This window comes from Procambarus clarkii, chromosome 93 (assembly GCF_040958095.1).
Source record: "Procambarus clarkii isolate CNS0578487 chromosome 93, FALCON_Pclarkii_2.0, whole genome shotgun sequence".
Lineage (NCBI taxonomy): Eukaryota > Metazoa > Arthropoda > Malacostraca > Decapoda > Cambaridae > Procambarus > Procambarus clarkii.
The window spans coordinates 826,189-840,706 of NC_091242.1; the positions used below are offsets into that span (position 1 = coordinate 826,189).

General features: G+C 36.5%; 1 protein-coding gene across 1 annotated transcript; it reads left to right on the forward strand.

Moving 5' to 3' along the window:
- Nucleotides 1-1,160: 1,160 nt before the first annotated feature.
- LOC123746856 (uncharacterized) lies at nucleotides 1,161-14,464 on the forward strand. Its single transcript, XM_045728682.2, has 2 exons — nucleotides 1,161-1,386; nucleotides 3,207-14,464. The coding sequence occupies exon 2, from the start codon at nucleotides 3,500-3,502 to the stop codon at nucleotides 10,508-10,510; it is 7,011 nt and encodes a 2,336-aa protein (XP_045584638.2). The 5' UTR covers nucleotides 1,161-1,386; nucleotides 3,207-3,499; the 3' UTR covers nucleotides 10,511-14,464.
- The last annotated feature ends 54 nt before the right edge of the window (nucleotides 14,465-14,518 follow it).

Genomic DNA, 14,518 nt, shown 5'->3' on the forward strand with positions numbered 1-14,518 from the left:
CCAACAAGTGTAAGGTAGTGAAGATGGTAAAGAGAGAAAGGACTCCAGAAGGCATCTACAACATAAGGGGGAAGGCAAATACTGTATAAGAGAGAAAAAGGATTTGAGAGTGAGTGTAGTTCCAACACTATCTCCAGAGGCACACACAAACAGGCTAACATCATCAGCCTATAAAATATGCTGGTAAACATTAAAAGGTTTTACTCTTAACCACGGCTCTTTCAAAGTGCTGTAATAAAAATAAGCCATAGGAGATATAAGTGGTGCGCTCCACTTGCTGGCTGTAGTAATATGTGCATCTGTCAGAACAGTTGGGATATAATTTGATCTCTGGAGCTGCAGGTCACGTTGGGGGGATGGGGGACAGAGACTAGAATACTAGATGATGTTAAGTTGAGGATAAGCAATTAATTCATGAAAACTTGGCTTATTAGGCAAATCGGGCCTTGCATAGTAGGCTGAGAAGTGCGTTCTGGCTACTAGGTACGACATATGTATATATATATATAAACCATCTTGGCTTGTTCTGGAGGATTTATACAAAACTGCACGAATGTCTAGGAGGTGGTCTGGGTTGCAGTGCCACCAAGGATTGATTGTACAACTCCATGTTGCTAATTTGACTCGTGGACTACACGTCTATGTCGTTCATTAGGTACGCTGTTTGCCTGGAAGTCATGTAATCAGTATAAAGCCTTATTATATAGGCTGGGTGTGAAATCAACTCCTGGGCCACCAATTTAGTACTCATTAGTGGATAACCAGGCAAGTGATATATAAATATACTGGTATATCAATAACAGTTGTATGTTTAGGTATGTATGAATATGTATGTATGTATGTATGTATGTTTATGATAATATAAGGGACAGGAACATTTATGGAGGACCTTTGACAAACCGGCGGTTCCCTTTCCCCTACGATCGAGGCCACTATGAATATACAAATACAATACAAATATTTATTCAGGTAAAGTACATACATACAAGGTGAGATACAAATACATACACTAGTATGTATTTGATACAAATCCAATAGATACCAATAGATATACGATAAAAGATATATAAATACATACACTAGAAAGATGGTTGCCGTCAGGTAAATTCAGGTAAATTTATATGTGGCGGTAGTGAGGGGGAGAGAGAGGAGGGGAGACGAGGGGGACGGCGAGGCCGGGCTGTAAGCGCCCAAATATCGACGGCTGTGGCTGAGGGTGGAGGAGGCGGCACCAGCACCTGCAGGAACCTGCAGGAGGAAGGAGCTCGTCCTGCCCGTCCTGCCAGGCCACGACGGTCACGGCACCTGTGACAGAGCTGACTGGGTGTTGCCGGGAGTCTGGTGCAACTGTGCAACTGTGGTCTCGATCTCCTCGGTCTCTCCGGGGTGTGTATTTCAGTCAGTTAGTGGAAACCTTTGTTTAAGTAGAGCCAAATTGACCAATTGATAGATGGACATTTGGTATACAGTATTTTTTATTTTTTTGATGCTGTGCCAAAGAGACATCAGCATTTGTTCATATTTATTAAGTATTGTTCGCTAAATATCATTGACACCGTCCAAGTGTGGTACAGGTGTATGGTAAATGTGTTGCGCGGTGAACAATTCATGTATGAATGCGAATGTATTATGTATATCAAAGTGCAAACACTAGTGGTCACGACAGGAGCAGGAAGTCGGCGGCTTGTCAGAGGTCCCTCCTTTTTCCTGATTTTTTCCCCAACTCAGTTTTGAACTGCAGTAATGTCTTGGCAATTTACGGCTGTGGCAGGTAGGAGGTTCCATTGGTTTACCTGAGTTTACCTGAGAGCCAATAACACTAGTGGCCCTTGACGAGGACAGGCAGCTGGTGAAGTTTATAACCCAGTGGGTGGAAAAAACATCTGCTTTCTGTTCTACATTGTGACTTGTTGAGCTTGAAGCAGTTGCTCCCCCCCCCCCTGTATGTGTTACATGTGACTTTTTATAGAAGTGGTCTGGAGTAACATATATATGTGTTGTCCAGATACTGTACATACATTAGTGATTAAGTGGTACATTCTTGCAGAGCCACAAACATTCATAGTATTTTGGGCAGGTCCTAAAGCAAAAAAAAAAAAAACCTGAGATATTGAATAAGAAATAATGTAATGGCTTGCAAGTGTGAGTCCTGGATTCAGTAGTTGGCCTAGGGGGAACCTTGATAAGCCTAATAGGCTTACTGTCCCCTACTATGGAAAACTATAAGGTGAACCATAGACTACCACCATTATCACTAACCGGTTTAATTCTTTGATGTTGAATTTTGTAAAACTACCAATGGATTGTTGGTTTTGGAGTACAGTATTGTATGTATCCTAATTATGTTGTATTTCATTTTAATATAATACCTGCAATAATGGTGACCAAACCACACATCAGAAAATGAAGAAATTATATATTGTATGTTTTGGTCCATCCAGGACTATTACACATCTTGATAATGGTCCAGGACTGACCGAAACATCATTGTTTCTTCTTTTTCTAATGAGTGATTTGGTCGTGATATCTTCAGCCACGTTACTGTGAGCCGTTGTCTGCAGCTGTAAAGATGTTTTATTTACACAAGAACACAAACATATGATACATGAACATTGGAGGATTCATAGATAAGTATACTGTAATGCATAAAATCACTAATATGCCGGGCATTTCAGGCATCTGTATAATTGTTACTCTTTTCCAGTTCTCTAGAATAACCACTATTCCAAGCTTTCTGGCTAATTTTGTCTTTCACTTCATTATTTTTTCCACTCCATTTAGTCTTGTCTGCATAAATTTCAACAACTAATTCTTTTCATAAAATATAAGGGATTTCATAAAATCACTAATATGCCGGGCATTTCAGGCATCTGTATAATTGTTACTCTTTTCCAGTTCTCTAGAATAACCACTATTCCAAGCTTTCTGGCTAATTTTGTCTTTCACTTCATTATTTTTTCCACTCCATTTAGTCTTGTCTGCATAAATTTCAACAACTAATTCTTTTCCATATAGTATTGATTTCTTCACTAACATACTTCTTCATAAATGTTCAGAATCAGCACTTGTTTGACTGTGGAAACACCAAGTAACATCTCGATCTTGTAGTAAGGAATATTGTATTGTATACGAGTTAGGTGTTTTAGATCCTATTTTCTTTTCCTGTTCTCTGAAAGGTAGTAAAGTGATTGTCCTCATTGTTTTAGGTCACTTGGGAAATATGCAGTTGAGGCCAGATAAGGAACCCCTCCCATCAGCACTTCAGAACCCATCCAAACTAACAAAACAAGCTCCATGGAAGAATCGGATTGTTTAATTTAATACAAATATGCAATATAGCAATGTACCTGTATATCAATAACATATAGTTCAATACAAATCTGTATACAGTATATTATAGTACAGTACAGTATATTGATAAAGAGTATATAAAATGTTTGTCATAGGATGTGGTTTATGTGTATTACTGTATAGCATCCAGTAAATTGTTTGTATAACAATGAAAATTTACAAACATAGGATATGTGAGGAAGAAGACGCTTCAAGGAAGAATACCGAGTATAACAACTGCTTGGCTAATAGTCCAAAACAAACACCAGGTGACAGTGTTGATGTTGTTGCACCTGAACCCACGAAAAAGAACAGTCATAAAAATAACAGTGGTACAATATGCTCAGAAACAATAGGCAATAGTGAAGAACAATACAGGAAAGAGAAATCTAGTGAGAAAGATACTCATGGTAATGATGCTCAATATGACAGCTTAACAGATTATATAGTGTCAAATGATAAAATTAAGCAGGAAGTTGATGAACAGTTAGATGAATCCATAGATGATACAAATTTAGTGTCCCGTTGTGGTTTAGATAAGAGTGGGTACTCTTTATGTTCAAATCAAAATAATGGAGATCACCTAAGTTTAATTAGTTCTGAAAATGATAAAGGACCTTATAAGAAGCCACACAAATGTGATCAGTGTGAAACTTCATTTAGGACCCCTTATGAGCTTGAGCGTCATGGAAGAATTCATAGTGGTGAAAGGCCTTTCAAATGTCAGTTGTGTGACATGTGCTTCAAACGCAAGGATCATGTTGAAGTGCACATGAGGCGACATATTGAAGATAGACGACATGTATGTGATATATGTGGCATGTGGTTTGTAACATCTTCGTGTTTGTTACGACACAGAAGACGAACCCACCAAGTATTTGATCCTCCTAGTAACACAAAGCCAAAACATCAACAAAGCCATTTTGAAACTGAATATTCAGATGATGCAAGATGTGGAGTAACTGAGCAAATATTATCTCTTAGTGATAATCAGAGTTCCCTGAACATGGAGAGAAGTCGAAAAAAGTGCAAGAGGCCTAAGAGTAAAGCCAAAGTTGATAGTACCTATCGGCCTGGAGGCAAAACAGTCTGCATTTTAAAGAAGCGTAAACTGAGGAACAGAAGTTACTCATTTGCCGAACTAGAGGATGATATAGAATGTTTTGAAACTGATGAGGAGGATACAATTCCTTACCTGAAGATACAGACTAAGAGTATTAAACAGGAAGATGACAACATGATCACTGAAGTTTGTGAACTAGAGCATAGTTTGTTTCCCACTGGATTTTTTAGTCATGCAGCCCCTCTGGATCATATGCTTTTAATGGGAGAAGTAAGCAAATTATTATCAGATAGGTCTGTTCCTGATTTTAAAGAAAATGAAATTGAAGATTGCTGTGCCAGTGATCTTGCCGTAAAAAGTGGGTATTCTGTATCTAAACAGAATGAGCAAGCTGATGTACCAAATCCTGGGTCGGAAAGTGAAGAATCTGAAGTGCCACTTATTTCCTGTGATGTGTCTTTTGATGAACCAGAAAATGAATTCATATCCACAGTTTCTAAAGATTCAAAAGGTAAAAAAAAAAAAAGTAGCCATACCCCAAGGAATGCTATAAGTGGCACTGGAGATGAAAAAAATGAATTATCAGTGGACACTTTGAACAAGCATTTAAAGGAAAATACAACTGAAAATGACAGTAACAAAATATTAGATAAAATTGAAAAAGGAACAAGCACTGAGGATGGTGAAAAAGGAACAAGCACTGAGGATCATGATAAGGGAACAAGCATTGAAGATGGTGAAAAAGGCACAAACACTGAGGATGGTGAAAAAGGAACAAGTACTGAGGATGGTGAAAATGGAACAGGCGCAGAGGATGGTGAAAAAGGAATGAGCACTGAGGATGGTGAAAAAGGAATAACCACTGAGGATGGAGAAAAAGGAATAACCACTGAGGATGGTGAACAAGGAATAAGCACTGAGGATGGTGAAATGGGAACAAGCATTGAAGATGGTGAAATGGGAACAAGCATTGAAGATGGTGAAAAGGGAACAAGGTCCGAGGATGGTGAAAAAGGGACAAGCATTGAGGATGGTGAAAAAGGGACAAGCATTGAGGATGGTGAAAAAGGGACAAGCATTGAGGATGGTGAAAAGGGGACAAGCATTGAGGATGGTGAAAAAGGGACAAGCATTAATGATAGTGAAAAGGGGACAAGTACTGATGATGGTGAAAAAGGAACAAGCACTGAGGATGGTGAAAAAGGAACAAGCACCGAGGATGGTGAAAAAGAAATGACCACTGAGGATGGTGAAAAGGGAACAAGCACTGAGTATAGTGACACAGGAACAAGCTCTAAGGGTGGTGAAAAAGGAACAAGCACCGAGGATGGTGAAAAAGGAATAACCACTGAGGATGGTGAAAAGGGAACAAGCACTGAGTATAGTGACAAAGGAACAAGCTCTGAGGGTGGTGAAACAGGAACAACCACTGAGGATGGTGAAAAAAGAATGAGTACTGAGGATGATGAAAGAGGAACAAGCACTCAGGATTATAATTCTGTTGAATCTGATAAAATACAAGTGGTAGAGGAAGAACATGCACTTGAAAATAATGAGCAGTACAGTCAGTTGCTGAAAATTATATGTCAATCTCTGACAAACAGAAGCCAAGCTGGTGGAATTGTTCCTAGTGAACATTTTCAAGACAGTACATCAGCTCTGACAGAGAGTCAGATCTCAGGTTGTCTTACTCAGTCTGTAGTTTCAAGAAGTAGGAGGAGCATATGGCAAAATTATAACTTTAGGAAGAAATCTTTCAATAACAGGAGATTTTTATATATGCGAGGTTTTAAAGAGGACCCTGAAAAAATGAATCCATACAAGAAGCCTCATAAATGTCATTTATGTGATTTGTACTTTCGGTCTCCTTCAGAACTCAAGCGGCATGCTAGAATTCATAGTGGTGAGAGGCCCTATCTTTGTGAATTATGTGGTTCTGGGTTTATACGAAAATGTCATCTGCAGTTGCATGTGCGTAGACATACTGGTGAAAGACGTCATGCATGCAGAGAATGTGGAATGAAGTTTTTTACTACTTCAGATCTCAACAGGCACATGCTAATTCATAAAACTAACAAGCCGTTCAAGTGTCATATATGCACTGTAACATACAGGAGAGCTTCACATTTAGAGCAGCACATTCGAAACCATGTTAATGCAACTCCATTCATGTGTCATCTTTGTGGCACATTTTTTACAACATCTGCATCACTCAAAAAACACGAAAAACACCATTTTAGCATAGACCCATATTCCTGTTCAGATTGCAGTGCATCTTTCACCACTTCTACTTCTCTCTCCAAACATCGACGTGTACATACTGACCCTCATTATAATTTCTTGAAAATCTGCCTCAAAGGAATGAAAATTAGTGACCAGTATGAATGCATTTCATCAGAAGGATCACCACTCTCCCTTGTTATCAGACGAGTGGCAGGTCGGGCACATTTAAAAATACCTGAAGTAGAAACTTGTGTTAATGACAACTTTAACACTAAAGATGTAAATGAAGATGACATTACTAAGCAGTATATTTCAGGATGGGAGTCTCATGATCGTTTTCATAAAAAGAGTCCTTTGCAAAATGGAAGCAATTGGAGTATTTTGGAAAAGCAGGTAAGAAATGCAGGAGAAGACATACCTGTGAAGAGTAGTGGTCTTCATGATGAGGGTAATAGTCTTCATGATGAGGGTAATGGGCTTCATGATGAGGGTAATGGGCTTCATGATGAGGGTAATGGGCTTCATGATGAGGGTAATGGTCTTCATGATGAGGGTAATAGTCTTCATGATGAGGGTAATGGGCTTCATGATGAGGGTAATGGTCTTCATGATGAGGGTAATGGTCTTCATGATGAGGGTAATGGTCTTCATGATGAGGTTAATGGTCATCGTGAAAAGGGTAATGTCCTTTGTGAAAAAGATAATCGTGCACATGAAGAAGATAATCATGTATGTGAAAAAGATAATCGTGCACATGAAGAAGATAATAATGTATGTGAAAAAGATAATCGTGCACGTGAAGAAGATAATCATGTATGTGAAAAAGATAATCGTGCATGTGAAGAAGATAATCATGTATGTGAAAAGAATAATGGTGTTCATGAAGAGGGCAATAATCTTTGTGGAAAGGAGGAGGAGGATATATGTGAAGAGGATAATGGTATGTATGAAAAGGCTAATGGTATGTATGAAAAGGCTAATGGTCTTTGTAAAAAGGATAATCATCTTTATGAAAAGTGTAATGATCTTTATGAAGTGGGTAAGACGCTTCATGAAGACTGCAATAGTCTTCCTGAAGAACACAGTCGTCTTCATAAAGAGCATAAAGATGTGCATGAAGACCATAATAATCTTCAAGAAGAGTGCAGTGTTCTTCATGACGATTGTAAGGATGTTCATAAAGATCACAATGGAGTTAATGAAGAGTGCAGTAGTCTTCATGAAGAGCATAAGTGTGTTGATGAAGAGCATAATGGTCTTCATGAGGAGCGGAAAGATATTCTTGGAGAGCGTAATGTTCTTCATGAAGAACATACGGCTGTTCATAAAGAGCATAACGGTGTTAGTAAAGAGTGCAATGGTATTCTTGAAAAGCATAATGATGATCATGAAGAGTCCAGTGGTCTTCGTGGAAAATGCAATGGTCTTCATATAGAATGTAATGATTTTCATGAAGAGCAAGATGGTCTTCATGAAGAGGGTAATGATCTTCATGTAGAGCAAGATGGTCTTCATGAAGAGGGTAATGATCTTCATGAAGCAGGTAATGATCTTCGTGTAGAGCAAGATGGTCTTCATGTACAGCAAGATAGTTTTCATGAAGAGGGTGATGCTCATGTAGAGCAAGATGGTCTTCATGTAGAGCAAGATGGTCTTCATGAAGAGGGTAATGATCTTCAAGAAGCAGGTAATGATCTTCATGTACGGCAAGATGGTCTTCATGAAGAGGGTAATGATCTTCAAGAAGCAGGTAATGATCTTCATGTAGAGCAAGATAGTCTTCATGAAGAGGGTGATGATCATGTAGAGCAAGATGGTCTTCATGAAGAGAGTAATGGTCTTCATGTAGAGCAAGATGGTCTTCATGAAGAGAGTAATGGTCTTCATGAAAAGAGTAATCACTTTGCAAATGAAGATGATGCTTGTTTGACAAAGGAAAGATACATTAACAATGGTATTGATGTTTCCATGAAGGATAACAAACCATTTGATTTTGAGCATGATATTAAATCTACTTATGATAAGACGGGAGATACATGTCCATTAATAAAATTAAGCACTCCAGGGAAAAGCTACACTAACAATGAGAAAAATATACAATCGCAAGACTGCCAAACTGAAAAAGTTATAAATAAAGCTCTTCTAAATACTGTCAATTGCACTGAAGTTTTAACAAAGACTGTCACACAAAATGCAGGAAATTCTCCCATAGAGGAATTTACCACATTTGGTTCATGTATGTTACAAGCTATGATAGATAATAATATTAATAATGCTTCTTGCAGTAAACTGGCAAGGAAATGTATTCCAAATGAGGAAAATTATTTTGTACCAAATAACATGATTAAAAGCTCTGATAGAAAAAGTATCATCTATAACGAAGATGTAGATTCCACATATTTCGATGGGGATACGAGAAGCATGCCTGAAACTATAAACTGTCAGGAAGCTGGTGCAGAGATGAGCAGGGCAAGTAATTTGTTGTTGTTAAAAAATAATGTTTTTTTGACAGAAAAAAAAGAAGTCTGTATGTACAAAAATAATGCACAAAATAAGAAAGAATTGCATAATATGGATGCTATTCTTAAGAGTCAGGGGAAGACATCTTCTTTAATGAACATTTATTCTAAAGGGGATTGCCTTGTTAAGGAGATTGAAACAGTATATCAAGATGTAGAATTTAATATGGATGACATAAGCAGAACAAGTGAGGAAATATCACCCCAATATTCATGTGTTCAATCTATTAAAAACAGAAAGCTGGCCTTGAACAAGTTGGGAATTGGTGCTGAACACAAAAATGTTACAAATTTAGACAAATATTTGAGATCACTTTCGAGGTCCCCCTCTTATCCATCTAGACATGAAAGGCAGCAGTCAGAAGATACTCGAGGCCTACACACTGATGATGAGACTACCAAGTTATTCCTTGCGAAAACAGTACCAACAAGTACTGAATTCCCACATGGACCACTTAAACTCAGCTGGCCAAAACCACTACCAGTGTTACCTATTTTGTTCAATGATGGTCAAAAAAGTATGACTAAAGGGAACTCTGTTGCATCAGATATGAAAAAGGATGAAGTTGGAGAATTTTCTGATGACATACATTCTCTGCTTTCAAAGGAAAAGCAGAAAGATGACAGGCTGAAACAATCCTGTGCACGTCTTTCACCTATTGACATTAAGAGAACTGCTCAACAAAAACCAAGAAAAAGAAGTCTACCTTTAGTGAATGAAGGATATGAAATTAACCCGGAACTATCAACTAGGTCAGTTACCAAGTTCAATGAAGAGCGAGAACTCCCACGAAAATCAAAACACTTGGCCTTTGCCCCATTAGATAAATTTCAAAAATATACTAGAACGAAACCATTAAATAAAAGCAAGGAAACTAGCCTGCAGTCGGTAAAATTACGTTCTTTTTTGTCACTTAGAGCACAAGAACATACATCAGACCTTTTAGCTGAAAGGCAGCATCTTATATTGGAACCACCAGCTGAATCACAAAAAGAGCTTGAGCATAAACCAACAACAATGAATTGTTTGCTGGATGACAAATATGGGAATACCGATCAAGATTTATTCCCCACATCTTTTTTAACACTCACAAATCAAGTAAGAGAAGCACAGTGTATCCCAAGCATTTATGAATACATGTCTGGCATTCCATATGGGAGATTGGCTGATATGTATTCTCTTAGTTCTCATATTTTAGGTAAACCTCAGGAATCACACCTTGAGAGAGAGATCTTGGCTATGAGAGAGAATTATATGAATAACAGCTTAAATTTTCAGATTAGCAATATCCTTGCTCTTAGGTCATGCACAGCTCGAATGGCATCGTCATCTACATGCCCCAGTTTTAATCATAATAAGGTTAATGTTGATTAGCCCAAGGCAGAGAAGTGCTGTAACACAATTTTGTAATTTGTAGCTTCCATCAGTTTTATATACATGAACAATTAAAACTGGATTTCTAGCATTCTATGTTTCTGTTATTGGTACTGTATTACAATAGTTGTATTACTGTTGAACTGTATTTTGTCAGTGCTAGAAAGACAGCTCTAGTGTGATCTCAAACTTTAATTGTAATATTGTAATATTTAAGAGAACTTATTACATTGTTGTCTTATATTTAGTACTGTACTGTGTATTAAAGCTTCATAGTGATGTATTTTAACATCAGTATATGTATCAATGTGTTCAGATAGACTTTCCAGAACATTAGAGAGGAATACAGTATGTATAAATTATGATACTGTGTAGACTAGATTCTACAGTCAGCAAAAAAAAATGATTTACTCATGACAAAAAGTTGGTAACTATGTAGGTTGTGGAGGAATGGTTGTTTCTTTATATGGCAGTTGAAATGTGTACAGTATTTTAAAAAATAGTTAAAATTTCTATCAATTGTTAACTGAAATCTATACGCTTTCCCCAAATTATTCCAAAATATTTAGTTCTGTACCTTATACAACAAATACTAACATATCAGCATGAGAAAATGTGGCCAAAAGTATGATGTGTAATGGTACATAATGTCCTTGTGGCTAAATGGGGTAAAAATTTTATTTGAAAAATATACTGTATTTAAAGATATTACCCATGGTATGCTAGATGTCACTGCCCAACTCCCGACCATATAAATGCTGCCTAGAATGGTAGAGGCACCAAAATTGTTGTATGACAGTGCTATTTTGCACCTTCAGTATTTCTATGAAAATGTTCTTTACTTCAGTACTATGTGGTCACTTTTGTTGGTTAAAAAATTGGTGGTATCTAAATTTAAAATGAAAGTGCACTGCAGTGGAGTGAGATTTTATAATGGTCCAAAATGGAGCAAAAATTGTAATTTAATTTTTTAATTTTCCATGAATGCATTCTAGACCAAAATAGGGGGATTATAGTAAATATATGTAAATTTTAAAGTTCAAGAGAATGTAAATTCAATAATATATTTTTGGCTTGGTGATATATTTTAATGTGTTCCAGTTATTTGTGATAATGTTTACTTTATGATACTGGTATATTTTATCATATAAATTAAAACAAATCTGTGATAATATTCTTTAATTATTTTTAATTTGTGAATTTATAGCGAAATTCAATATTAAATACAGCGCTGTTACTGTGATTTTTAGTGTAAGGATTGTGAAATTATTGCTTGAAAGACTGACCTTGTACAGTATATCGGAGAAAAAATATTCTACCATAATATATTTTGAAAATGCTATAAGGTCTGTATACAGTATTTGATGTTAATATTTAAGAAACTATAGGTATCTTTATGTATCTCAATGTGCAGGCCTCTCTACAAAAAATATATCATTGTTAGATGAATATTTTATCAAATAGCATATATTACATTAAAAAGTGCAGATTAAGAGCCCTGAATACATTAGAAGACTTTCTAATACCATCAGGAATCATCTGTGCTACAGTATTATATTTTTTACATCAGTAAATAGATGTAATTACTGTAATACTACTGCTATTTTACATACAAACTTTTAACACGTTCATGATGGTGTGCTCCACTGGTGGTACAGTATGGGTTTCTTATAAAGCTGTTGGTACACCTAGAATGATAACATCCCTACATCCATAGTAGCAATATTAAATCCCCAGAAATAAACATTTGTTTGTGCTGAATTAGAAGCAGTTCAAAACAGTTCACGTGTTTGTACCACTGGTGGACACTAACAGCTGCATGAGAAACCTGTAATGTAGAATATGACCAATGGTGCACACTGTGGTGGAGGCAGGCTTCATGTACAGTTTCAAATGTAGATTTGATAGTCCAATAAGCTGCAGAATCTGTACACCAGTTGAGAGGACAAAAGAGCCAAAGCTCAACTCCCGCAAGCACAACTAGGTGATTACTGTCATGAAAGTGATGATGGATTATTGTAATACTGTAATTATTTCCAATATGTTTAATACTTTCTAAGTATTAAACAGCATAATATTCACTATGCTAAGCATTCATTTTTAAACAAGATGCTTGAATATTTTTTCATTTAATTCATTTATGCTTATAATAAAACCCTTTGCTAAAAAACATTGACTTTGTAGATTGTGTTTAAATAAGATTTATAGTGATCTACAAAGTTATGTGTAGATTATATAGTATCTACAAAGTTATGTAGATTATATACTGCATCTACAAAGTTACGTGTAGATTATATACTGTATCTAGAAAATGTTAATAGGTAAACTGAGATAATTCATAAACTCTTGATAATGGGAATCATATATATAGCATCTTCAAAATTCTGAGCCTAATCCTGTATATAGAAATATTTGTTGTCTTTTCTAGTACTTGAGATTTTGTTGTTTAATATTTTGAGTGCAACAATCGAAGAATGTCGCCAAATTCATAAAATCCCGCTGAACTGTTTTGATGCATTCGGTTACATATTTGAAAATTGGAACTGGTGAGCAGCGGTTCTCACAATTGGGGATCCTGGGTTCAATTCTCGGACAAGACATAAATGGATGGACACATTTTATTTCACCTAATGCTATTGTTCAGATAGCAGTAAATAGGTACAGTACCTGGGAGTTAGACTCTTGGGGGGTTGCATCCCAAAAAAAGAACTCTCCAGTTCTATTAACCACGGCAGTACAATTCCTGTACAGAGATTGGCAAAATTCTGCATGGTATATATATTTTTCAAACTCTGCTGCTTCCACCATTCTTCCTATTGGATGCAGTCACTTTCACATTCAGGTGTACCCAGCCTGAATCATGTTGCTGATTCCCAGCATCATGTGTGCTTGTAAACTAAATTATTAGTTTTGAGGTATCATTTGCCATTCTGGTGTAATTGGCTTTAGTTTACTTCAGGCCCAGTCTAATTCTTATTGTAGGTTTGCAGGGCAGAGACAAAGTGCAGTTCCTTTGCTCCAGGTGTACACATGTCAAAGGCCTGAGCCATACTAGTCTGCTTTCCCACTACAAATGGGTGGGGGGTTACTGGAATAAGAATACAAGTGCAACTCAAGAAACCTTAACTCAACATTTCACCAAGATTCTCAAGAGCATTGCTAGAGGAAAAAAAAAAAGATTATTTCAGTAAATTTATTGATACAGTATATTTTATTCTGCACTGTACTTGATTGCTTCTTGTACCATTCTGTAAAATTAGTTCATACAAATATTTATTTTATTTCCTGATCTCTGCTCGAGTGAATTGTGAATATACAGGTACAGTACATAGTAGTTTAAATGTACAGAACAGTATTTTAATTTATGTGTTTTTATAGCTACTGTACTGTACTCAAGATGACTTTGTGTATTTACCTTGTATAGGTTATTACAAATTTGTTTAGAAACAAAATATTTAATGAGCTAGTGTGGGGGAAGCAGTGTATTGTGACCTCAAGCCTTCATCATGGAAAATAAATTACAAAGCAACCAGTGTGCATAATGGGATAAATAAAATTTCAGCATAAAGGAACTATACTAATTTATTTTTCTCAACACATTTTTTCAGCATTGGTTATTATAATACATTAATTGACAATGTTCTTCCCTTCCCTTCCTCCTTATTTCTGCATGTTGCAACACTTTGGTCATCTATTGTAGTGCAACAGTATGCTAACATTTAGTAGATGTTTCAAGTTTCAGGCTGTTACGGCTGATCACACACTGTAACCAGTTTCTTCCCTTACCAGTAAGTTTCCTTTGCATTTGACAACGTAAATGTACCACAATTGTTTCCGACAGCGTGACAGATTTTAGAGTTTGAGCTATGTTAGAGGGTGAAGTTGAATTCAACTTAATAAATCTGAACAGTGAGGTGCTTCTGTGTAGAAAAACAAATATAGATAATTCCAAGCTTTTGATTTTTTGTAATGCCTTAAAAAAAATTTCAGCAGTAGTGTACATATCTG